We start from the raw sequence: 27,041 nt of genomic DNA, 5'->3' as shown, positions 1-27,041 counted from the left end.
ACAAATATAAAAATGTTTTCTATTAATTATAAAATCATTTATAATATGTTTTATGTTAAAAAACTTGACAAGACATTTAAACAAAAAAAAATACTATAGCTCTTCCTCTATTTGGTGGCCGGCCAATCGTCAAGTGAAAGCCACTAATTTAGGTAATTTATATTTGAAAAAATTTCATATTACATATATTTTTATAAGCGGTGAAAATATTTAAAAATATTTTTTCTCTCATAGTTATCCTTGATGGAAATAATAAAATAATTTTGTAAAAGTTAAAAATATTTTATAGAAAGCTAATTCCTTCTCTGTCTTTATCTCTTGTAGTTATCCTTGATGGAAATGATAAAAAATAAGTAGTGGTAGAGGCAAGCAAAAAAACAAACAACCCATGAGTACATCTGGTAGCCACGTGCAACATTGACCTCTCCTCAAGTAGTCCAAGAAACCGAAATGAACCAGTTAATTATTATTAACGGCGTTAACGATTAACATAACGGTAAACAGTCCCCATCCACCCAAACCAAAAAAAAAAAAAAAAAAAAAACAGTAAACCATGTGAGCTGAGCTGAAGCCTCGCTCGCACAGAGTGTAAAAAACACACTCACTCAACTCACACAAAAACACAGAGAGAAAGAAAGAAAGAAAGAAAGAAAGAGAGAGAAGAGAGAAAAAGAGTGTTACAGGGAAACTTGTCATTTACAGACTCTACTGACTCTCCTTCACCAACCAACACTCTCCACCTGACTCCCAGACCGCCATTTTTAACGGACTTATATTCTCTCTCTAAACCCTAACTCTCTTTCTCTCATTCTAGGGTTTCGAATACTCTATCACTGTGTCTCAATGAATCTATAATAAGGAAAGGTTTGTTTAGTTTCTTACATTTCTTTTTTTGCTGAGTGTGCAATGAATCTCTCACTCACACTTCTTCTTCTTCTCACTCTTTCTCTACCTCCACTACTTCACTCCGCCTCCAACTCGGAGCTCCGATCCTTACTCGAATTCAAGAAAGGGATCCAGCTTGACCCCCACGGTGTCGTTTCGTCTTGGGACACGGCTGCCGTCGCAACGTTGGACGCCAATGACTGTCCCTCAGCCTGGCGCGGCGTCTCCTGCGAAGGCGGCGACGGCGCAGACTCCGGCAATGTCACCGCTATCGTCCTCGAAGGTCTCGCACTCGCCGGCGAGTTGAAGTTTCACGCCCTCACTGAACTCAAAGCGCTCAGAAACCTCAGCCTCGCCGGAAACAACTTCACCGGCCGGGTCGAGCCGGTTCTCGGCACGATCACTACTTTGCAGTATTTGGATCTATCCAGTAACAGCTTCTACGGCCCGATCCCGGCCCGGATTAACGATCTCTGGGGATTGAATTACTTGAATTTCTCTCAAAACAACTTCTCCAGTGGGTTTCCGAGCGGAATCCAGAACTTACAGCAATTGAAAACGTTGGATATGCACGGAAATGGTCTATGGGGCGACATTGCCGAATTGTTATTGGAGTTGAAGAATGTGGAGTACGTGGATTTGAGTTTCAACGAGTTTTTCGGTTCGATTTCAACGAATTCCAGTGTTATTACCAGCTTAGCCAATACAGTTCGTCACTTGGACTTGAGCCACAACAACTTGAGCGGTGGGTTTTTAGCGAGTGACTCAGTACAATTGTTTCGGAACTTGGAGGTTTTGGATTTAGGAGATAATCAGATTACTGGAGAGCTTCCTTCATTGAGTTCGATGCCAAGATTGCGGATTTTGAGGTTGGGAAGGAACCAATTTTCTGGGTCGATACAAGAGGAGTTGTTAGAGAGTTCTGTGGCATTGGAGGAATTGGATCTCAGTGGCAATAGGTTTACAGGTAAAAGAATTAAATTCTTTTTCGTTTGCACAGTTCATTGCTTTTGTAGCTTTGGGAAAAATGTGTGTGAGAGCTTGTTTTGTTCAAATTATGTCATTATAGCATGTTGGAAATTTGAGATATTGCTAAGTCAACCCAGTTAGGTGTGCTATGGCTATTTGAATTTTTGGGTTTTAGATGATGGAGGTCCAAAGTTTTATCAATTTTACTATGTTTAAATTCTTCTACACCAAAGTTACCAAATATAAACCCATTACTAGGCTTATATAAAGAACAATCTTCATGCAGTAGATGCCATATATATATATAAACATTACTAGGTATGACTCAAGACATATGATTTGTGTCTGAATTTATCATGAACTAATATGCTTAAGCCTAGCCCCAAAAGCCTTACTTTTTGAAAGTAAAACTCATGGTTTATTACCCCCCACACCCCTATTTTTGGGGGGTCATAAGGAATGTTATAATCGTGGGAGTGTGTCCATGGAGTCAATAATGATCTATGGTTTGAAAGCTGAGAGTTGGCGTAGTTCCTCTTGCTGGTAAGAGTGCTGGTTTAATGCTAAGATTTCTTATATGCTCCTGAACAGTGATAGACCAATTTCATATGGTCTCATACTGGAAACTCTCTTATGGAATGATTGTGAATAATTTATATCATTGCTTCTAGCTTGGATATACTTGTTTTGTGTTTATTGTGTATTCTATATTAAAGTAATCATGTTTTGACTCTTCACTTTTCTGATTTTTTTCTTTTTTTTTTTCACGTTTCTGGTGAAACCCATTTCTCTGCATGCATGTCTGGTTTTATTAGTAACTAAGTGTCCTTCTGTACCGATCGAAAATTGGTATTACATCCTGTTAGAAACTAGGTGGTTGTGAGTCTTGTAGTTCTCATTATCTGAATATAAGCTCAATCATGTATCTGAAACTATTGACATTTTTCCATTTGTATATATACAGGTTCACTTCTTGGAATTAACTCCACAAGTTTGAATTTTTTGAATCTTTCGACAAATATGATCTCCGGTGACATATCAATTATGCAAAATTGGAGTTCTGAACTACAGGTTCTTGATTTGAGTTCAAACAAACTGTCAGGAACCTTGCCTTCAGGTCTGGGGATCTATTCTACTTTGTCCTCAGTTGACCTCAGTTTAAATGAACTTAGTGGGTCGATTCCTAGTAGTTTCTTCACGTCATTGACCTTGACAAGCTTGAATCTTTCAGGAAATAATTTTTCGGGTCCAATTCCTCTTCAAGGTTCACATGCAAGTGAATTATTAGTTCAAACAACAAATCTGCGGATAGAGTATCTTGATCTCTCTGCTAATTATTTTACAGGTGTCTTGCCTTCAGACATAGGAAACATCCCCAGTCTCAGATTACTGAATCTAGCAAGGAATAACTTTTCAGGACAGCTACCTATTGAATTGAGTAAACTCACTAGCCTGGAGTACCTTGATCTATCTGTCAACAAATTTATGGGTAATATCCCTGATAACCTTCCATCCAGCCTTAAAGTATTTAATGTGTCAGACAATGATCTATCAGGCAACATTCCAGAAAATTTAAAACATTTTCCTCAATCTTCATTTGCTGGAAATAAGGATCTCAACTTAGGCAAAGGTGTGCCAGATCACCTTTCTGGTCAAAAGAAACATGAGAAGTCCAAAGGGAATATTAGGTTAGCAATCATTCTTGCCTCTGTTGGTGCTGCTGTGATGATTGTTTTTGTTTTAGTGGCTTATCACAAAGCACATATTAAAGAATTTCATGGAAGAAGTGGATTTAATGATCAAAATACAGGGAGAGATGTTAAGTTAGGAAGGTTTACTCGGCCTTCCCTCTTCAATTTTCACAGAAATGTTGAGCCCCGGCCAACTTCCATGAGCTTTTCAAATGATCACTTGCTGACTTCAAATCCAAGGTCATTACCTGGGCAGACAGAGTTCCTGACTGAAACAGTTGAGCATGTTTTACCTGAGGGAGTATCAGCTACTTCAGCAACTGTGAATTCGAATGTGCTAGATCATAATCCTGCCACATCTGGAAGGAGATCCTCCCCAGGTTCGCCATTATCTTCCTCACCACGTTTTATAGAGGGGTCTGAACAACCTGTGATGTTGGATGTCTACTCACCAGATAGATTTGCTGGAGAATTGTTCTTCTTGGATACTTCACTTGCATTCACTGCTGAGGACTTATCTCGTGCTCCGGCAGAAGTACTTGGCAGAAGCAGCCATGGTACCCTGTACAAAGCTACTCTAGATAATGGACATATGTTGACTGTGAAGTGGTTACGGGTGGGACTGGTCAAGCATAAGAAAGAATTAGCTAGAGAAGTTAAAAGGATTGGCTCTATAAGGCATCCACACATTGTTCCATTACGAGCATATTATTGGGGGCCCAGAGAACAAGAGAGGCTTCTTTTAGCAGATTATGTGCGGGGAGATAGCTTAGCCCTACATCTTTATGGTAAGAGCTCTAGAATTTTTTTTTCTTCTCTCTTGATGGGTATATCTATGATGTTTATCTTTGTAAATTGTCTTTTTCCTGCCAAGTCCATGAAATGCCTTATCTTAACTTGATTTTTTCAACATCATGTAAATCAGGCATGTTTGAAGATTTTATAATTGCTTTTAACATAGACTGTTTTATGCTTTGTGTCAGTCCTTGGAGGAGTGGTAAGCCCATGTCAATTGTGGCACATGTTCAGGTTTTTGATTTCAACGTGGGACTCTTGTGGAGAGCTTTGCCGTTTGATTTCAAAAATTCACCTGTTACATGTCATTATATCTGGACCAATGTCCTATAATGGATGTATTTTGGGCAATTCTTATGATAATATTATAATAGTTAAACTTTCTTGGAATAAGTATCACTAAGTAGTCTCTCTTTCTTTATTTATTTATTTATTAAAAATATAGTACTTTTTTTAAGTTGTGGTGAAGTGCTTGTCAATTTCTAAGACGTGTTTGTTTGAACATATAGTTAAAAATTCCATCTACAAGAAAACATCTTATTCTCTTAAGTTACAAAAAATATCTACTCTCCCTAGTCCCTACCTCTCTATTTCAGCTTAAGCTGTTATAATTAGTCAGAAAAAACACCAGGATTTAGAGTCAGTGGATGTAGCCTAAGTGGAAGAGAGGTCCTGTCCCATTTTAAGTTTACATAGATAGTTGCTATTAAGCTTGCACCAATTATGGTTGGGTTTTGTCTTGTAGCATCTTAGTGCGTGCAGGATAAATATTCTACTAATTGCTTTGTGAATATGGTATATCCAAGCATAGAATGGGAGATTATAAGATCAACACATGGTTATATTTCATTCTGCTAGACGTTGATATCTTTGAATGTGTTCTAGTGTAATTATACATGCAGTCCTTCCACTGTAATTATACAGTGGAAGCTTAACTGGGAAAGTGGGTGTTGTTACATAACACTCTAGGCTTTGATAATATTACATTCTTGTAGGATAATCCAGTTTTCTGCAGATGGAGCAATAGATTAACTTCTAGTGCTTAGTTGGCATAGATCTTTTGCCACAGACAAACTTTTGCCCCTAAAAGGATGCATGTGCAACCTGAGGAAATTTTTTGTTAAATGAACCAGGTACTTCTATTTTGGTAAGGCTTTTGATACAAGCATAACCTCCCTGGCTTTCCTATGTACTTCTGATGCGGGAAACGCAAGAAGATTTTTATTTAGTATTATTTATGTTTGCAAGTCAATTGTATTTTTTATGTAGGCTATTAATATTTTAATTTGGAAGCAAGGTTATTTTCATAATAAGACAATTAGGGTTTTCTAGCCAATTATAATTAGGGTTTAGTAATTCTTTATAAGTAACCTATTGTACTCCTTGAGGAGATAGTTGATATTTTGATGAATGAAAAAAATGGCCGTTTGGTCTTTCTTTGGTCTGGTGCTGACTCCAGGTCTACTCTAGGTGTTGACTCCTAGTGGTTTTCTCGCTTGGTGTTGACTCCAAGCAAGGCCTAGGTGCTGACTCCTAGGTCATATCCCTTTACTTTATTGTTGTTTAAGTTTTGTTTTGGTTGTCCTGCGTCATATTTGGTATTAGAGCAAACACCGATCTATTGAAGCATCACCACAGGAAAGAGCCAAAAAATATCACCCAAAAAAAAAAAAAAAAAAAACCCAGATTTTGAAGCCAACCAGAAACCTCTAGTGCAGAACCCACAATCAAGTCTCCAAATCCCTTGCAACCACAAAGAGAGAAGAGAGATAAGAGCCCATCGCTGCCGTCGCACCACACCACCACCAACAAACGCCCACAGTAAGATCTGGTCAAATTCTTTCATGAAGTTTGCTTAGCACACCACCACCATCACCTCTGTTCTGTGCCGCCACAAGCCCACCAGAATCATGAGAGCCATGGTCTAGACTTCGCCAAACCCAATTGCGACACCAAGCTCAACCCGATCCTGTAAGGTAACTCGTAAATAGCCTGTGTTAAAATCCTAAAATCCCAGCACACTTCTCTTTGCAATACCCAATCCATATGACCTCACGTGAAACATAAATTGTGACCGACCCATTAACCCCAGCACAAACCTGTTAAAAAAAAAAAAAAAAACTTTACCTGGCCCAATTTTCCCTTTAAAAGTCCGCCCCTCAGCCCCATTTCCTAACAAATGCAAGCCTAAGCCTATTGTTTGACAACCTAGTACTATTCCAAACCATAAAACCTTGCCTGACCAATAATAAAAAGGCAGAAAATTATGTTTTAGTCTTTGTGTATTGTGCCTCTAAGTTGGAGCTGGAAAATGACTTCCTTTGATAGAAAGCTTAAGAAGCAGCTTAAAGATAGATAATTTGAAAAGCAAATTAAGGAGGCTAGGAACAGACTCCTTAACCCTCCTTCCTCCATTGATGATCTTCTCACTCTTCTTGATGAAGTTGAAAATTTGTTAGCATATGTGGAGCAAGAACCATCCAAATCAATGCGAGATGCACTTTTCCCCTTAGTGAAGGCATTGATCACTAATAAACTTTTGAGACACGTTGAAATAGATGTGAAGGTCTTAGTTGTATCTTGCATTATTGAGATTACAAGGATAACATCACCAGATGCCCCATATAAGGATGAGCAAATGAAAGAAATATTTCAGTTTATTGTGGCAGCATTTGAAAATATGCCTCATGTGTCTACTTGCTCTTATAAGAAGGTGGTTTCAATTCTTGATACCATTGCAAAGGTCAAGTTATGCTTGGTGATATTGGATCTTGAGTGTGATGCATTGGTTGTTGAACTGTTTCAAAGTTTCTTGAAGATAATTAGGTCCAACCATCCACCTGCTGAACTTTCAACCATAGAAACAATTATGAATCTGGTCATAGATGAAAGTGAAGACATTTCCTTGGATCTTCTCAGTTCACTTTTTGCTATTGTAAGAAAGGCAAATCAGAATGTTTCACCTATTTCGTGGACATTGGGTGAGCAAATAATCACTAGGATTAATGCCCAACTAGAAAAGATAATGGCACCCACTCAAAAACTTCCAAGCAAGCTTGAGGGTGCACATGATGTGAAAGTTGAAGTTGTTGAACGTGCTTTTGATCAACCCTCCACAGTCCTTGAAGATCTACATCTTGGTGAAGTAGAAAAGGCTAAAACCATAGTGCTTCCTATGGTTCAAGATGAGATTATACTGATTCCACACATTAATTTTGTTATTCCAAATGAGTTTGATGTGGTGGAATTCAAGGTTTTCCTTTTCCCTGTGCTCCCTAAGGTGATTCCAAACTTGAAGCAAGTGTTACTTATTAGCATCCTAATCCTTCAATGCTTTAAAACTCGAGGTTGAGTTTTCTCCAACCAGAGGAGAATGATGCAGGAAACGCAAGAAGATTTTTATTTAGTATTATTTATGTTTGCAAGTCAATTGTATTTTTTATGTTTGAGGTCCTAGTAGTTTATTAGGCTATTAATATTTTAATTTGGAAGCAAGGTTATTTCGTAATAAAGCAATTAGGGTTTCCTAGCCAATTAGAATTAGGGTTTAGTAATCCTTTATAAGCAACCTATTATACTCTTTGAGGAGATAGTTGATATTTTGATAAATGAAAAAAATGGCCGTTTGGTCTTTCTTTGGTCTGGTGCTAACTCCAGGTTTACTTTAGGTGTTAACTCCTAATGGTTTCTCTGCTTGGTGTTGACTTCAAGCAAGGCCTAGGTGCTGACTCCTAGGTTATATCCCTTTACTTTATTGTTGTTTCAATTTTGTTCTGGTTGCCCTGCGTCGACTTCCCCTAGTATCTACTTATTGTCATTAAACTTCCTTAAAATTAAAGGATTTATAACAAGGCAAGAAAAAAATTATTTGTATGTTACAGACCAATATCAATTCATTAGTCTCTTGGGGGAGGATTGATTATGGTTGTGCCTAGAGATTGTTTTCCAAATTTAAGGGGAAAAAGGACTTACTGAATATGGATGTATTTAAAAAGATTAGGGTTTTAATGTTTGGAGCGGATATGCTGAATTGCCATTTAAGATGAAAAGGGAAAGTCCAGGAGTAGAAAAATATGTTGAGCTTGCCTAACAAAACACATTTTTATTAAATTAGAATGGATTTTATTAGCCAGCAATAATTGGTATTCATGGAAGCATTACTTGCCTTCCAATAAATGGCATGTTGAATATCTGGAACTTAGAAATCCAAACTGTTATCTTGTTGATATCTTTGTAAGTTGATGTTGATCACCTTCAGCATCATGCTGTCATTAGATAATATATTTTATAATTTTCATAATTTTCTGGCAACAATGTGTGTGGTATTCACAATAAAGCGATAAGAAAAGGAATGGTTTTTGAGTGAGACCTTTAGTTGAAAGACCTGATTTATAAATCTAAACAGTAAAGGAATGATCTCTTGGTGATAATGCTCTATCACTATAAATGATATTGTTGCTGGATTATTTAAGGGTAGAACTTAGTTACAGTACCTTAGGTGCAGTACATTAGTTCTCCAATTAAATTCGAACACTTGGTAGCATTGACCAATAAGACACGAATGGTGCTATTTTTTTTCAAAGACAATTAAATTCAAAACAACCAAGTATTTGGATTCAATTGGGGAACCTAATTTACTGCATTTAAGGTATTGTACCTAAGTTTTACCAATTATTTAATTAGCAGACCTTTTTACCTGGGAAAATATAGATTCAATGATGGTTTGGAGTTATCTTGTAGATATTGGTCCCATGGGAGTAAACTTTGCATGGATTTTTAGACACTGGCAATTCTTGCTTGCTAATAATCTTTTCATTAGATATGATTTGGTACCTTAGTTCATGCAGGCAGTTGTGAGAGAGTTGTTGTTGGTATTAAATAAGGTTTTGGTGAAAATTTTAGCTTTTGAAAAGAGAAACTTGGGAATAAATAGTTGCTCCTTTGGTAAAGAAAAGAGTTGCCTTGGCTGGTGCCTCATATTCTAGCTTCAGTTAGGTCTGGACAAAGTTTGAACTTGGTATGCACCCATACTCAGCACAGTATGTCAGGAGGAGTCCTAGATTTTTTGTTATATGGGGTCTATGTTTCTTCGGTTCAATTTGCATGAATGTATATATGTATATGTACTTATGTGGACAAACATGGTTATCTACATGCATGGGTTAGTAAATAATTCTTAATGTATAAGCACATAAAATTAATCAATCACTGGTCTTTGCTCTTTTTTCTTTCTTCTCTATCATCCTTATATATAATGAATTATTTTTCAAAGTTTTAGCCAAATATTCGTTCTTTATTCAATAATGATGAACTATCATAAACACAGTACTTTGTGATTGTCGATTTTGGGGAATTGGATTGTAGGAATTCCGTGAATCATGATGCATTATACAGTTTTTAGTTCATAGGTGGTGAGGGCACTCGATAACTATGGTATGACACATGTAGAAGTGCAGTGTCATAGTTCATGTTGCAGACTATGACACACAGCCTGGGTTTTAAGGAAAAATTAATGAATAAATGTTTGGTGGTGATTACTCATTGTTAGAATGATGCAGAAGTCACTAGTCTAAAGTAGGATTGTATCTCCTGTTGTTTTTTATTACCTCTTGGGGAAATGTCATATGCTTGACAACTTGGTTAATAGTGTATGGTAGTTAACAAAGCTGCTGGCGTTTGTGTATAACAGGGATACTGCTACTGTCCCTAGTGTTTAGTTGTTGTAAATGTTGGTAGGCTATAAGCTTCAGTTTTTGAGGTGCCCAAGGCTACATCTGTTTTAGAAGCATTACAGGACACAGAATGGGGTTTCATACCTACCATAGTCTGGCAATATTGATTTCCACATGCTTTTACACTATGCAGGAGTATTTTTTCATGCAACGAACTTTCTCTTAGTTTTTGAGTTTTATTTTTCCATATGTATGTCATGCAGAAACCACACCTCGGAGATACTCCCCATTATCTTTCAGTCAAAGACTAAAAGTTGCCACTGAAATTGCAAACTGCCTGTTATACCTTCATGATAGAGGCCTGCCTCATGGAAACCTCAAGCCAACAAATATACTCTTGGAAGGCCCTGATTACACTGCTCGCCTTACTGATTATGGTCTCCACCGCCTGATGACGGCAGCTGGCATTGCAGAGCAAATATTAAATCTGGGAGCGCTTGGATACTGTGCTCCAGAACTTGCTACTGCAGTTAAGCCAGTCCCATCATTCAAGGCCGATGTGTATGCACTTGGGGTGATTCTAATGGAATTGTTAACCAGGAGAAGTGCGGGTGACATAATATCGGGTCAGTCGGGGGCTGTTGACCTTACAGATTGGGTTCGATTATGTGATCAGGAAGGACGGAGAATGGACTGTATTGACAGAGACATTGCAGGTGGGGAAGAACCCTCCAACGCAATGGATGAATTGCTTGGAGTATCACTTCGGTGTATTCTCCCCGTAAATGAGAGGCCTAACATCAGACAAATCTTTGACGAGCTCTGTTCTATATCTATCTGAAATTTTTGTACATGCGTCTTGGAATTAGTTTTTTTTTTTCTTTCTCGTTCCTTGACACAATTGTTGTTTTTTCCTCCATTCTTTCCCCCTTAATTGGTTTCAAGCCTTCTGATTTTGGGCTAATTATCACATTCTTTTGTTATTTTGAAGATCTTGTAAAGAGACATGCCATCCATTGATTATTTGATAGTGCTTGAGTTTGATCTAAAGTGGAAAAAGGATTGTGATTCATTGGGTTCTTGATATGTCCCTTTTTTTTTCTTCGTATTGAGATAGAATTCTAATGTAGCATAATTTAACAGCCTGTTTGGAAGTTTAGAGAGGGAGGAGAGTAGAGGGGAGTAGAGTAATGGAGAGGAGAGTAGAGGAAAATTGTTATCCTTCACTTTATTTGGATGTTTTTAAAATTAGTTAGGGAGAAGGGAGTAAGTGTATATGTATCTAAATCTCCTCCTTGGAGATTTGAACTTTAACTCTTGCCCCTAACACTTCACATGCACTTGTATTTGTAGAGTAACTATCACACCAAGAATGCGTGGTAGTCTTGATGCGTCGTTTTGACAAGTACAGCATGGTACAAGACATTAAAGTGACTTATTGGCTCTTGAATTTCTTCCTTCTGTTAATTCTATCTGGTTAGTAATTTAAAGATAATAATAAGGCAATAGGCAATTAAAGTGGCGGTGTGTGTGGTTTGGAGAAATGCCAAAGTGTTCTACAAGCAAATAGATATAACAACGTTGTGATCCGGACTTTCCAAAATAAGGGCATATGTGGTGCTACTGTGGAAAGCCGAATAGTCACTTGTCACTGATATGGAAGATCCTGAAAACCAGAAAATGTAGAAGATGAAAAAAAAAGTCTTTCAGAACTGTGTTAATTTTTAAGAACATGCAAAAATTATGGAAAATGCTTTTCCTTCTAGACTTTCAAATAGACCATATTATTAACTATGAAATTAGTATTGCCAAGAGCCTCATAATTCAACTCAAAGGCATACAAGGTTCAAATCTCTCCATCCTTAATAATCGATATGTCAAAAACATAGAAATGGTGTCTGACGCTTTCTTAACTCAGAATTATTCAGCATATTGATGGTTGCTTTGTTGTCCTAGAAACCATGAAACACTAGAAACCATGAAATAAAGTGGTGATTTAATAAAGTCCTCTTAGTTGAGACAATCATGAATCCACAACTCTTAAAACACGTACTCTAATAATTTCATCAAGACCTGCCTCTATAGATCAACACTAGCACGATATAGTTTTAGAATTATCTCGGAAGTGTAATTTCGGAAAACAAACACACACCCTCACCGACTGTGATGGTACCAAGAATGAAGCAGAATTGAGAACCAGTGCAATATCATCTACTTCAATCATTAGATCAGAATTAAAATCCAAGCACTGATTGAAATAAAATTAACATTATAACTTAGAATTTCTGTTCTTGGTATGTATTGCACTAGGTAGCAATAGTATCAACAAGTCCAGGCAATCTAGTATTTTTATTTTTATGTGGGTAAAATACATTTTAAACCCTGAGGTGGGTGAGTTTTAAAAGTAACCAATTAAACCACGAAGTTTGGAAATGTAACAAATTGAAGAAGGAAGAAGAAAGAACTCGAGCCGTGAGAGCTGTGCCACGCAGAGACACAGAAGACGAAAAAGGTGAGAGCTTCTTTGGTTTATAGGATTATATTATTGGTTAATTTCAGAAATAGAAAAACTTGAAATCTGTCATTTCAAATTTAATTAGAACACAATCGACACTTAGCACCAGCTTTTTTAGGTAATTCAGCAACCACAATTCTCTGTTTCTGTCTGTGTCTGATAACCCATATTAAGGAATGGAATTCTGTTTTGTATTTTTTATTTTATTTTATTTTATTTTTTGCTAAACGACAATGTTTCTTATGCAGTTTTATTTTCATGTTACGAAAGAGCGTGGCTGTTCAGAGAAGAAAATTTACATACCGTTAATTTCAGTTTTCAATCGCATCCACTAAACCCTAAACCCTCTGATCTTTCTCTGTCTCACATGAATGCAAGCTCTCAAATCACTCTTCAGCCCCTCCTCACCTTTTCGTCTCCACAAGTTTCCCACAAAAAAACCAACAAAGTCCTTCCTTTCTCTCTTCTCAAATCTCTCTTCACCCACCAAAACCAAAACCAAAACCAAAACCAAACCTAAAACCCCATTTTCAAACTCCACCATCATAAATTACCTAACCAACACCTTAAAATTCTCAAAAACCCAAGCACTTTCTATCTCAACCCGCTTCTATTATGTCAAATCCACTGAAAAGCCACAATCCGTGGTTCTCTTCCTCCAAAACCTTGGGTTCTCCGAAACCCAAATAAGATCCGCGGTTCGTGTCTCACCCCATATATTGTTCTCTGATATTGACAAGACCCTTAAGCCCAAGATTGAGTTTTTCCAACAACTGGGTTTTGTTGGTTCTGATCTGGGAAAGTTCATTTCCAAGAATTCCACGCTTTTGAGTGTGAGTTTGGAGAGAAGGTTGATACCTTGTGTTGAGATTCTTAAGAAAATCTTGTGTAACAATGAGAATAATCAATGCCTTCTCCGGGTTTTGCGGCGGTGCAATGGCGTGGTTAAGGGAGACCCTGAATCAAGGTTGTTGGGCAACATTGCTTACTTGAAGCGTTGTGGGATTGTTGGGTCTCAGCTCTCAATGCTTTTGACTAGGCAGCCTTGGCTTTTTGTTATTCAAGAAAACAAGCTTAGAGGCCTTGTTTCTAGAGTTTTAGATATGGGGTTTGTGGTTAATTCAAGGATGTTAGTTTATGCGGTTTATACAGTTAGTTGCATGAGCCATGAGACTTTCATGAGGAAGTTAGACTTCATTCAGAGTTCCGGGTTTTCTTCCGATGAATGCATGGAAATGTTTAGGAAGGCACCTGGTTTGCTTAGGGCCTCTGAGGAGAAGTTAAAGCTTGGAATTGAGTTCTTTATGAATACCATTAAGTTGGAAAGGTCGGTTTTAATTCGTTTACCTTCATGTTTGATGTTTAGCATGGAGGAAAGAGTGATTCCTCGGTACAGGGTTTTGCAGATTATGAAGTCCAAAAGGCTGTTGAAGAAGGAGCCAAGTTTTCTTCACATGTTGAATTTAACTGAGGAGGTGTTCTTAACGAAGTTCATCGCGAAGTTTAGTGATCATACTGAGGAATTGTTGGTAGCTTACAAGGGTCATTTATTGGATTCTTCTTCTGAGGATGAAACTTTGATATGTGTTTAGCCTTCATTTCCTTGGTAAGACTTTTTGGGTGAATTAAAAGAATGTGGAAAGTTGATAATCAATGTTATAGAGTGACTTGCTTTGACAATGTTGAGTAATTCTTGTTTAAAGTATCTTGGCAGAGCTTGTTTTCCTGGCAGCTCAGAGGGCCTTCCATGAAGATCATACAGATTTTGAGAAATGTGGTATTAATTGTAAAAGAAAAACACTGAGAAACGGTTTTGTTTTGGCCGCTGTGTGAATTTTCCATTCACTTATATTTGTTGATTGTCAATTGTCATTGTATTTTTTCCCAACCTGCAACCAGCCAATACAACTGTCATGGAATTAGAATTTCATTTTGTTGTGATTCTTGACAGGTCATTATATATGGTGGAAGATTAGAATTTCTTTTTACTACATCAAGTTAACTTGTTGAAAATTTTAATGCTTTTACCTTAATTTTCTCTCTTAATATTACCAATCTAATTGTATCAATTGATGAAAAATATGCCTTTCACGCTGTCCTTAAATAAAGTGCACTTAAGATGCTTACCAAGCATGAACTTTTGAATATCCTTTTCATGTTATGGATTCTACAAATAATCATATGTTGTAATAAGTGGTGTACTTGACATCATGTCCATTCTAAACTTGATTGTTCTTCATTCGAGCTTGTTATCACTTTCATTCTTTCAGGGCGTTACTGTTAGAACTTCATTCTTACCCTGCTGTGGCCATGCTTTAGTCCACTTCAATTGGAAGCAAACGATGCTTTTAATGGAATGGATTATGCAGATTATCATATTTTGTAACACCTGTAGTGTGCTTGACATCATGTCCATTGTAATTCTACTTCTTACTTCATTCTACTTTTTAATTGTTTTTCTTCTCATCCACAATTCTGAGATATTTTTATTTTCGATGTTGTTGTTTCTCTTATATCAAACTGTTGTTCTACAATGATTTATGTCAGATTTTCCTTCAATAATTTAGAGAGTGGGTATTATTTCTCACACCAGGGGTTCAAGATCAAATTGCTCAAGTACATAGTGGCATTGGGAAGTCAATAGGGTTTGGGATCCCAAGCCTTATTGAAGATGATGAACAGTGAAGTTCCTAGAGCTATTCACATTATGGCCCTGTTATTTTAGAATCTGATTGGTAAATGACATGGATTTGTTTTGAGACAATCTGTTTGTGTTCCCAGGGCTTGGTACTTGCACCAACCTGAGAGCTAGCGGCAAGTGAAAAAAGAAGTTGAGGGGTCTGTACCCTTATTTAAGCATGGCTTGCATCTATGGAGGGATTTGATGCAATGGCTGATTTATGTTTGAGAAGGATATGGAAATACTATAGAAAAGCTTTTGCCCCTACTCCAATGATCAAGCTTTGCTCCCCCAGCCCCTCACCCAAAAGAGCATGGTTTGTTTCTTTTCTTTTCTTTTTTTAATAATTCAGAACCTTCGTGAATGACAGAAAAGAATACACGTTACCGAACATAAATAGTATATTGTGGATCCATAGCAAACCCCAAAAAATTGAGACTAAAGCTTGGTTGTTGTATTTAGAACCTTCATGAATTCATGTTTCTTCAGTGTTCATGATTATATTTACACGGAATAATGCTTACAAGCGTCATTTTATACTGCAACTTTTGAGTATGTTTTCCTTCATTTACAACACTTGCATGTATGGGTTTGACCAATTCTTTTAGCTCATAGATGAAGTTTGGACTATGTAAATGTAAGCATTATCGTATACATCTTGTATATAAGGAATACCATGTTCTTTCTTATGCCATAAGGGATAAGGGATATAAGTTACGTGATAATTATGCAGAAGACAAAGCATACTGATACTGAAATTGAAGATAAAGTTTATATAAAATAAAAAATAAGATGCTTAATGGCAAAAGAGAAAAATAAGATGCTTCGTGGCAAAAAGAGTTCACTAAATGGTCTTAGAGTTGGGGTAGTGCTTTATTGTGTTTAGTTGTGCTGTATATTCAAGAAGCTAAGGAAATTGTTTACTTCTGAATGTTAATCATGGCTCTCACCTACCTTGATTTGCTGGCTATATTATCATTTCAGTGTGCAAAATTTTATGGGATAATTGAAATTTTGTTCTATTTTATGCGAATGCATTGTCCCTCTTTTCCAACTAGGAGGCCTTTTTCTCAGGTTTAAGATTACAGGGCTCGGAGGGGAAATTTGTTTATAGTCCAAGCGGTTTTCTCCTATTATTCTTGCTTTCCATCCACTGCCCAAGTGATGAGTAAGATTTTCTATTATCCACCTCTCGTAGACTCCATAGAAGTGAGAGTCTTGTGTACTATGCTTGACCTTTGTACGTTTTTCTAAAATTAAGAAATGAAGTGTGAACCAACAGATATGTTTGACCTTTAAACTAGTAACAGGGAAGTCCATGCTTGCAAATATACTCATGAGGTATGACAACATATACAGGGGAAGAACAATTGAAGCTTGAATTTTATTTCCACTTAAAAAGTAAAAATAAAGTGGCTGGCAGGGTAATGCTATTTCCTTTGGTTAACCAGTAAGAACATTCATATTAGTGTAGCTATTTTAATATTTCAGCAAATATATAACTAAAGACAAAAATTTATTGAGGCTGAGGCATGTGTATGAAAAAAATAGATAATTAAACTAGAAAAAATAGAGTATTTTTGGATTAATTTGGCTAAAAAATCGAGAAGGCTGATGTGAATGCTCTATTTAAGCTTAACTAGCCTGAAAATTGAAACAATCGAGATAAGTTGGAAAAATGTCATGACAATCATTTAGGGACAATAAATCCACATTCACTCTGGACAACACCTATCTTTCTTGTTTTTTGTACTGTTTTGTTTTTTTTCAAAACATGTGTATTTTTTTAAAAGTTTATTTATAGAAGATGTAGCAGTGGAGGAGAATTTGAATCGTGGTTCTTTAAGAATGGGGGCAATGCCATTAAACCATATAAGACCCTTGACAACTTATCTTTTGTCAATTAAACTTGTTCTCTTTAAGGCTATAATTCTTGTATACGTACCATAGAATAACAAACCAAGTCCCACGTACATTCTTTCTCAAAAAAAAAAAAAAAAAAGTCCCACGTACATTATCATTATTACTTCGCTAATCACTACACTTATACAATGTTATGAAAGAGCGCTCGAATAACGAAAATACAACTAAATGTAGTAAAAATCATGCATAGAACTTGAAAAAAAATTAAGCCTCATGCATAGAACTTAATAAGCTTTATAATATGCCAATGATGTCTTTGTTGTAGAAAAAGTCATGTTCTGCCGCTAGAGCTAGCACCTTTTTTTATTTTTAAGGAGCAATTTTGTAACAAAGATAAGAACATCGGCAAACTTTTTGTATCCAATTTCCCCAACCCTTAATATAGCTTTAGAGTTCAAATGCGCCCAGAAGTCGTTGCATTGTGGTAGATAGTTTGCGTGGATGGAGTGCCTTGAAAACGTGCGTACAAAGTTGTTATATTGTAACGTAAATATATATCAGTCATATATTGGCTAAATTGGTACACCCATTCAAACACATGTTTTCAGTTTTTAAATAATATTATACATATTTTCACACATTTTTTTCATTCACATATATTTCCACACATGTTTTCAAACACATGTGTTCAGTTTTTAAGTGGATGTACCAAACACCTCTTAAAAGATTAGAGGTTGCAATAGGTTTGGATATATTTGTACCTTGAACCTTGATAAAAAGAGAGGACAACCATGAAGAGGATCAAAACTGCTGCGAAGAGTTTTTATATTATACTAGTTGCAAACCCGCGCGTTGCGCGTGATAATTATTTTTATGGTGGTTTTATTAAATTATTTTTATTTTTTTTACAATTTAAACTAATCTAATAATGATTAATGTATTTCGTAATTATATTTTTATTTATTATAGGAACAATATTCATAAATGTAATATAGGAATAATCCAAAACACCAAAAAAATGTAAACTAAAAAAAATTAATAAAACAACAATGATTAATTGAACCAATATTAAGATAAAATTTTGTTTTTGATAATCTATTAAGGTTATTTTCTTTGTAGAAATTATAATTTTGGCTACCCAAAACATATTATCAAATTAACAATTATTAGCAAAATCTAATAATTAAATTTCTATACATGCATTGTTATAAAATAATAATAATTAAAATAAAATTGCAAAAGTTAAAATTTGTCACCTATCTGATTATTTTTGTTTGGTTAACCTTTGCTTTTCTTTAAATGAATGGCATCATAGAGTACTTCTAATACAACTAGAGAGAGAGAGAGAGAGAACCATTTTTTTTGTGAGGGAAAACTATGCATAGAATAGAAAAGATAGTGACAAATTTATAGTAAGAGAGTGTGAATAAGAAGAGACAAAAATAAATGAAGATGAAGGGAAAGAGGAAGAATGATATTAATGTAGAGGGTAGTGGGGAGATGAAAAGGTAAGGGAGGGAGAAAGATTGAAAAAGTTGTGGGGAGATGAAATGATAAGGGAGAGATAAAGGTTGGAGAAGTGTAAATATTTAAAAAATAAATGTTAAAAACAATTATAGGAAAATTAAAAAAAAAAAAAAAAAACCCTAAAGCTTGAAAGGCTTCAACGTTTTTTATTTTTATTTTTATTTTTTTTTCTTTTTCCTCTAAGCTGAAAAGGCTCAAACAAAACCCTAAAACTGAACTGAAAAGGCTTTAGGTTGAGCTCAATAGTAGAACTAAATAAATAAGAGGTAGACTGAATTAATTATACAGATTTTTTATAAGATGATAGTGGAAGTAAATAAATAAGTAGTGGGCTGAATTTATTATAAGGTGATAGTGGATGTAAATAAATAAGTAGTGGGCTGCATTTATAGGGTTGAAAATTGTAAAAACCATTTTAAGATTGTAGGAAAAATTATATTTAAAAAAAGAAAAGAAAAAAAAAAGAATGACGTGGCAGCTGATGTGGCACAACGTGAAAACAGTAGCATTATATGCTACATTTCAGCTTTTAGTAATATATAGATATAGATATAGATTATAATAATTGGTTTTGAAATAATTAAATCAACCATTTTTTTTTAATTTTTAAATAAAAGCATGGACATTATGGAAAGTGGAATTTTTGGATTGTCATCAACTATTAAAAATGTTGATCTATTATTTGTGTGTTTGTTTCTTTAAAAAAAAGAAAAAAAGAAAAAAAAAAGGAAAGAGTTTAATCAAATCTTCTAGTTTTTCATTGAATCTGCGAATAGTGAGTACGTACGTAGAGTCGTAGACATAATTATTAGCTTCAGATGGGGCTACATTAATAAATATATGTGAATTTGAATAGAGATGAATTTTGCATTATTATTATTATTAGCTTCAGATTTGGCTAAATTGTTTAATGTAAATTTCTCCTGGTCCAAGAGGCTTCCCTGTCACATTGTAAAATTTTGGCGTAATTACACTATTGGTCCCTGAAGTTTTCCCTATGTGCGCAATTGGTCCTTCAAGTTTGAAGCGAGCACAATTAGTCCCTTAAGTTTTAAAACTGAGTTGTGTTGATCTTTTTACTAACTATTGTTAACGGTGTTACTTACGTAGCTAATGGAATAATGACTTGTTTTTTTTAATGACATGGTATGTTTTTAATTAAAATTAGAAACTAAATTTTCACGTGACAAAAAAAAAATCACCGGTACCAAATTAAAAAATTTATTTTCTGCCTGTTGTAAAAACCCACAACGAGAGAGGGTTATTAGAAAACCAGTGATTTTTTTAATTTTTAATTTTCTGTTAACCAGATTTCCAGAACTTTTTAGACAGTTGATTACCTGAACATTCTTAATTTCTTACATATCATCGTTAGTGTTTTCTTACAACGAAACATAGAAAATTGGCAACTACAATTATAAAAAGCATAAGCTTGCAAAGACAAGAAAAAATTTTAAAAGAAAAAGTGAAACACCAAACCTCAGCTTTGGATTCAACGACAAGTCCAAAGAAAGCAGCCGAAACAAAATGCTTGCCCACAGACTCCGCCAATTTGATCTGACTGAGCCAATACAACGAAGTCTTGAGCCTATCGAACCGGCGTTTGCTACAATTCTCTGCACTGTGGTATGGCGTGCCTGGGGCTGGACTCTTAGCCCTCATTGTGGGTTTTTACAACAGGCAGAAAATAAATTTTTTAATTTGGTACCAGTGATTTTTTTTTTTTTCTCACGTGTAAATTTAGTTTCTAATTTTTTAATTAAAAACATGTCATATATTAAAAAAAAAAATGCCAAGTTATTGTTCCATTAGCCACGTAAGTAACACCGTTAACAACAGTTAGTAAAAGGATCAACACAACTCAGTTTTAAAAATTTAGGGACTAATTGTGCTCGTTTTAAACTTGAGGGACTAATTGTGCATACAGGATAAACTTTAAGGACCAATATTATAGTTTCGTCTAAAATTTTCATATAGTCCATTGGATAAATACCGTGCCACATCATAATTTATAAATAAATCATGTGGGGCCGCATAAACTTTTCCCCGAGGAGTCCTTCACGGATTCACACTCAAATTATTCAATTAACCAACAAATAAGTAAACATAAGGGAAAAATACTCTACAATGAGAAACTCAAGCAATTGATTTCTCTCAACTCAAATATTATAATTTCAACCTAGGTATTACAATAGATAACTCTCACGTTATCGCAGTATTATCTTTACTCTCTCTCTCTCTCTCTCTCTCTCACTGGTTTTTTTTCTTTCTCTATGTTCCTTTTTCCTTCTTTTTTTCCAAATCCCTCTTCTTTTACCTCTCCTCCCCCTTTTATAACTTCAATCCTTGCTCTTATCACTATAGCTGTCCTATTGCCTGCTAGAGCCTCAAGGATATTTTTCTCAACTTTATCGGATTCCTCTCCTTCCTTATCCCGGAACTTTGACCTTTGGGGGTTGTTTGTATTGTTCAGACTGTCTCACTTGTATTTAATGCGGCAGAGGTGAGGTAAGAGCCCCATCATTCATGCGGAAATAAGGATCTTCAACCTTCTTGCATGTTCCAGAACTTTCCCATGGTCCCAGGAATCTCTTGGAAATCACACGTGGATCACCCGCGCAGCATACCTTGGGTAAGGTGGCACCTTACCTTTTCCATGGGAGCTAATCTCTTGTGTCACTCCTTTTTTCTGCAATACTTGGGATGACCCAACTTTCCTTCTTTCATGATTTATTACCTATTAAGCCTTCCTTTCAAAACACAGGTCGGCCCAATTCTTTCCTGTGGCCTAATTACTTCTTGGGCTTTAGGCTCGAGAAGTGACTGTTCCACTCCCCACAATAGCCCCCCACGATCTCCAGGTCATCATAACTGACGTGGGGATCGTGGTTTGAGAGAAACGCAGCAATCATTAACTGGCATTTATGAACAGTTGTGGTGTTAGGCAATAAATGCCGCGAACACGCCCATGCTTCTCGCCCCACGATCATCAGTGCATGTCAGGCCATCACAAAACTCAATGCTATAGACAAAATAGTAGTATGATTAATTCACATCTTCTTACATAACAATCAAAAGTAATATTTCTTCAAATTAAAAACATTCCACGGCCTTGCTATAGGTCTTTCATCCAAATCTTCTAGCTGATAAGCACCAACCCCAGCAATGGATGTGACCTTATAAGGCCCCTCCCAAGTCGGGCCTAGTTTTCCCATAGCTGGATCTCGGGTATTTCCTAAAACTTTCCTCAATACTAAATCTCCTGAAATCTATTTTTGATTCCCTTATTGTATCCTTGGCAAATGCTCTGTTGATAGTTAGCTAGCCTTATCGAGGCCACATCACAGCTTTCTTCTATCAGATCCAGATGCTTGCAGAGTAATTGATCATTCTCTCCCACCTGAAACACGTCAGTCCAAGAAGTAGGGAGCCCAGTTTCCATGGGTATTACTGCTTCTGCACCATATGTCATCGAGAAAGGAGTCTCTCTTGTGGAGCACCGTGGAGTGGTTCGATATGCCCATAGCACGCTCAAAAACTCCTCCGTCCATCGACCCTTTGAGTCATCCAGCCTCTTCTTCAGGCCATTTACAATGGACTTGTTGGTTGCCTCTGCCTAACCGTTGTTTTGTGTATAAGACGGAGTAGAATACCTATTGACTATTCCTAATTCTGAGCAGTATCGCCGAAAGGCCTTGCTATCAAACTACAATCCATTGTTCGATATGAGAACCCTTGGCACACCAAACCGCGTCACAATATTTTTCCAAATGAACCTCTTCACACTAGTGTCTCGGATATTGGCAAGGGGCTCTGCTTCCACTGACTTGGTGAAATAATTTGTCCCTACCAAGAGCCATCTTCTACTTCCCGTGGCATTTAGAAAAGGCCCCACTATGTCTAGCCCCCTATTGGGCAAAGGGACACAGACTAGATATAGGGTTGAGAGGACCCCCGGGTTGATGAATGCTTGGAGCAAAACTTTGGCATTGATCACATTTTCTAAAGTACTCCAATGCTTGTTTCTGCATGTTTGGTCACTAATATCCCTAAGTAAGGGCTCGGTGTGCCAACAACCTGCCTCTTGTGTGACTTTCACATATCCCTTCATGTAACTTTTCCAGAAGTGTTTCAATTGCCTCGAGATGCATGCACAGTAGATAGGGTCCTGAATATGATCTCTTATATAATTTCCCTTCTTTGGAGACCCAGTACCTTGGAGACCTACATCTGATCCGCTCAGACTTTTTCTTATCCTCGGGCAAAATCCCAATTCGGAGATAAGCAACAATTGGATCCATCCAGCTTGTGGGTGAATGTATGCTCAAGACTAAGCCCTTGTCAAAGGGAGTTAGGCTGGAAAAAGGCAAAAGTTCAACTGTCACAATCCTTGGAAGGAGATCTTTTATTGAAAAATTTAGAGTAGCTAGAAAGTCGGCATGACTGTTACCGACCCTTGAGATATGCGAGATCTTTACCTTCTTCAATTAATGCTTTAGTATCTCAACCTCTTTTAAGTAGCTTATCATTCTCTGGTCCTTAGTTTCGAACTCGCTTGTAATTTGACTAATAACCAGCCGTGAATCATAGTGTAACTGTACTTTGTCGGCCCCTATTTGTCTAGACATTCTGAGCTTTGTGAGGAGAGCTTCATATTCTGCTTCATTATTTGAGGCAAAAAAACCCAGCTTGAATGATTTTTCCACTCTGACTCTTTTCGGAGAAATGAGTATAATTCTAGTCCTTGCCCCTCGGCAATTTGACGGTCCATCCACATACACCTGCCATATTTGTTCCCAAGATTCTATTGCCCTGTTTCCTTCTATTAACAAAACTTTAATTTTCCCGGAGTGAATTTGGCAACAAAATCTGCTAAAACCTACCTTTTGATGGAAGTCCGAGGCCTATATTGAATATCAAAAGCTCCTAAAGAGCCCCCACACTTGGCTATCCTTCTTGTGAAATCTGACCTCCTGAGTAACGCCTGTAAGGGGTGCTCGGTTAGCACAACTATCGCATGGGCTTGAAAATAATGGGGCAATCTCTGTACGACATGAATTATTGCAAGCACAGCTTTTTCCAAAAGGAGATAACATGTTTATGCTTCCACAAGAGTCTTGTTAACAAAAAATATTGGCTTTTGAACTCCTTGATCTAACTTTAACAAAACAACAATCATCGCATGATTAGTTACAGCTAAATACATATACAGCGTTTCTTTAGGTACCAACCTTGACAAGACGAGAGCCAGAGATAAATACAACTTCCGTTCATCAAATGCTTGCCAGCATTCATTTGTCCACTGAAAGCCTTTCCACTTCTTCAGCAGTTGGAAGAAAGGTCGACACCTATTTGTAGACCGTGAGATAAATCAATTAAGAGCCGTAGTCATCCCAGTAAGCCACTGGACCTCTTTAGGGTTCCTTGGAGACTTCAAACTTTGCAAAGTTACAATTTGATCTGGATTAACTTCTATACCTCGGTGAGTCACCAGATAACCCAAAAACTTCCCCTAGCTGACCCTAAAGGCACACTTAGAAGCATTCAATTTCAGACGGTGCTTTCACAATGTCTTGAAGGTTTCTGCGAGATCCTTAAGGTGATCTTTCACGGCCTTAATCTTTGCCACCATGTCATCTATATAAGCCTCCATATTCCTTCCCAATTGCTCTTTTGAACATCTTGGTAACCATTCTTTGATAAGTGGACCCTGCATTCATCAAATTGAATGGCATGACCTTGTAATGAAAATTACCAGTAGGTGTAATGAAAGAGGTTTTCTCTTGGTCCTCGGGGGCCAGAGCTATCTGAAACGCATCAAGAAAACTCATCCTAGGGTGCCCAAAAGTTACATCAACAAGCTGATCAATCTTGGGCACGGGAAAAGGATCTTTCAGACACGCCTTATTCAGATTTGTGAAGTCCACACATACTCACCACTTTTCATTCTTCTTTTTCACCACCACGCCTTAATTGCCCTAGCTTCTTTGTGTCTATCTACCTCTTTCTTTACTACCCCAGCGTGTACATCCGAGGACCTGCGAGGTTTTTGCTTTTTTAGTGGACACTGGGGGTCAACAGTAAGCTGATGACAAATAAAATTGGGATCTACCCCGGGTGCTTCATATGGACTCCATGCAAACACATCCAAATTGCTTACCAGAAACAAGATTAATTCTATTTTTTCCAAGATAGGAAGGTTAGGTCCTATCTGGAAGTACTTATCCCCGAGGTCAATGTGTATTTTCTCCAATTGCTCACATTTGTCCTTGGGTGGAGACTATAGCTGCTACAAGGGATTTATCGGTCCAAGCTCTCCTTTATTCCTGTGCCCTACAGTGGCTATTTGGCATCTACATGCCATACTTTGGTTTCCACATATTTCTGCAATGCCTTGCTCAGTGGGGAATTTTACCTTTTGATGTAAAGAAGATGGAACTACACCCATGGTGTGAATCCAAGGATGTCCAAGAGTACACTACTATAAAGTGGACCATTACCTTTCTTCCTTCCACTTCCACAGAAAGAGTCACCTATCCAGCTGGTAGAACAATACTTCCGTCAAAGTCCACCAAGGGGCTGTTATACTCTGTCAAATCTTCGGGGGGTAAGTCCTATCCCTTCATATAGGCCAGGGTACATTATTTTTGCCCCACTTCCTTGATCTATCATAACCCTTTTTACATCAAAGCCCCCAATTCGCAGTGTAACTACCAACACATCTTCATGGGGCCAAACAGTATCCATAAGGTCCTTTCCTCTAAAGCTAATGCATTTGTCCTCCTAACGTCTCTTTTTAGGTATAGGGCCTTCTAATTCCAAGTTAGAAGCTGAGTTCACGATCAATATCCTCAATGGAGTTCTCATAGTCTCCACCTGCTTCCTAACCATGCGTATTACCTCTATGAGCCCTTGAGCTGGTGTTGAAGTTCTTGAAGTGGTTGCCCCTTTTAGGTCTTGCAGACGAATCTTCTTGTACTAATTATTCTCCCAAATAATCTACCTCATTTTGTAATCCGCATTTAACCTCACATGGAGGGTAAAAGGGTAATTTCACCTTGAAAATATGCCTCTTGATTCTGGTCATTAAATCCTTAATCTCATCTTACCAAAATGATCTTGATGTTGTAACGATCAAATCGACTGGTCATAAGCCTTAATCGGACTACCAGATTGAAAGTTATCATCAAATCAAGTTTTAATGGCTAGATGAACTATCACAAATTGAGTCCGACTATATGTGATTATGAAAAATTGATTTCAACTTATTATAATTATAATCAATTTGAGATCAATGATGTGTCATAATTTGATTGGTTAGGACTACATTTTATGGTAGGGTTGCACACACTTAATTAACTAGATAGTTAAACATTAATCATTCAATGAGTAATTTGTGCAATTATCTTTTAATTAGGATAAATTTGGAACTAATTAGGTCTGAAATGGGAATGATTAGAGCCTATTAATGTTAATTGGAAACTAATTTGAGACCTATTAATGCTAATTGTGCTGAAATTAGTTTCTAACAAATGACCTCTGCTCACTATTTCGTTGATATATCTCAGAATATTTTGAATCTGTGAATGAGGTTAATTTTTCCAGAAACTAGACATCTGGGGCTTCAATTTGAGCACAAGAATGAGACAATTCCGATAAGAATTGAGTAAGATATGATTTTTTAAAGTTGGCTCTACAGGCTGTTACAGCAGCTATGAGAAAACCGAATTTTGCTTGCTCCTCACTTCCACCAATCTTTACATTTAGGCTGTGTTTGGTTGCCGTAAAACGTTTTCCGGAAAAGGAAAATATTTCTGTGTGTTTGGTTGCATTTCAAAAAATTTTCCGGAAAATATTTTCTGGTGTTTGGAAAAGAAGAAGGAAAACACAAATCTAGAAAAACACAAGCCACAACCCAGAAAACACAAATCCAGAAAACACGATCGCGATTCGAGATCGCGATCTCGCCGGCGTGATCTCGCGAAGGCGAGATCGCGATCGACGCTTCGCGAGATCGCGATCAACGGCGCGATCTCGCGAACGACGCTTCGTGAGATTGCGTCGTCGATCGCGATCTCGATCCGGCGCGATCTCGCGAAGCGTCGATCGCGGTCGTCGGACTGGTCTTCTCCTCTCGCGCATGCGGACTGGAGCTCGGACTGGAGATCGGCGCGAACTGGAGCTCGGACTGGTCTTCTCCTCTCGTGCGCGCGCGCGCTCTCTCTCTCTTTTTCCGGAAATCCTTTGAAGTGAAAATGAGGGGAGAAATTCATTTCCGGGTCAAAGGTGAAATTAGTGGTCAACCAGAAATCATTTTCCGGAAAATAATGTTTTCCGTGACAGCCAAACACATGGATTTTCCGGAAATTGATTTCTGAAATTGGTTTTCACCCAATTCAAACGCAGCCTTAATGCACCTGATTTTTCCAAAAGCTAAAATGAGG

The 27,041-nt window shown here is 37.1% G+C and overlaps 2 protein-coding genes across 7 annotated transcripts; both read left to right on the top strand.

Annotated features, from left to right (window-relative positions):
• The first annotated feature begins 577 nt into the window (after positions 1–577).
• On the top strand, positions 578–15,752 carry LOC126733228 (probable inactive receptor kinase At5g10020). 6 transcript variants are annotated; one of them, XR_007659645.1, is made up of 4 exons: positions 578–1,852; positions 2,819–4,333; positions 5,356–5,487; positions 10,276–10,412. XR_007659645.1 is itself a non-coding variant. In XM_050436448.1 (4 exons), exons 1-4 carry the CDS (start codon positions 907–909, stop codon positions 10,851–10,853), a joined length of 2,925 nt encoding a protein of 974 aa, XP_050292405.1. In that variant the 5' UTR covers positions 579–906; the 3' UTR covers positions 10,854–11,084. The 6 variants fall into 6 exon arrangements, 5 of the variants coding, with proteins under 5 accessions (XP_050292407.1, XP_050292408.1, XP_050292406.1 ...); XM_050436448.1 differs by lacking the exon at positions 5,356–5,487 and having other exon boundaries at positions 579–1,852; positions 2,819–2,971; positions 3,086–4,333; positions 10,276–11,084; XM_050436450.1 differs by lacking the exons at positions 5,356–5,487; positions 10,276–10,412 and adding an exon at positions 15,309–15,752.
• Positions 12,380–15,302, top strand: LOC126733231 (transcription termination factor MTERF5, chloroplastic). Its single transcript, XM_050436454.1, has 3 exons — positions 12,380–12,524; positions 12,776–14,133; positions 15,121–15,302. Exon 2 carries the CDS (start codon positions 12,899–12,901, stop codon positions 14,117–14,119), a length of 1,221 nt encoding a protein of 406 aa, XP_050292411.1. The 5' UTR covers positions 12,380–12,524; positions 12,776–12,898; the 3' UTR covers positions 14,120–14,133; positions 15,121–15,302.
• Positions 15,753–27,041: the final 11,289 nt, after the last annotated feature.

This window comes from Quercus robur, chromosome 6 (genome assembly GCF_932294415.1).
Source record: "Quercus robur chromosome 6, dhQueRobu3.1, whole genome shotgun sequence".
NCBI classification, from domain to species: domain Eukaryota; kingdom Viridiplantae; phylum Streptophyta; class Magnoliopsida; order Fagales; family Fagaceae; genus Quercus; species Quercus robur.
The sequence above is the reverse complement of the archived record's forward strand: the minus strand, read 5'-3'. Positions and strand labels throughout refer to the sequence as shown.

Bases quoted from the DNA above. Each gene is read 5' to 3' on its own strand.
- LOC126733231 (XM_050436454.1), top strand. From the start codon at position 12,899: ATGCAAGCTCTCAAATCACTCTTCAGCCCCTCCTCACCTTTTCGTCTC.
- LOC126733228 (XM_050436447.1), top strand. From the start codon at position 907: ATGAATCTCTCACTCACACTTCTTCTTCTTCTCACTCTTTCTCTACCT. The intron at 1,853-2,818 runs GTAAAAGAATTA...GTATATATACAG, and splicing joins CAGTGGCAATAGGTTTACAG to GTTCACTTCTTGGAATTAAC. The intron at 4,334-10,275 runs GTAAGAGCTCTA...TATGTCATGCAG, and splicing joins CTTAGCCCTACATCTTTATG to AAACCACACCTCGGAGATAC.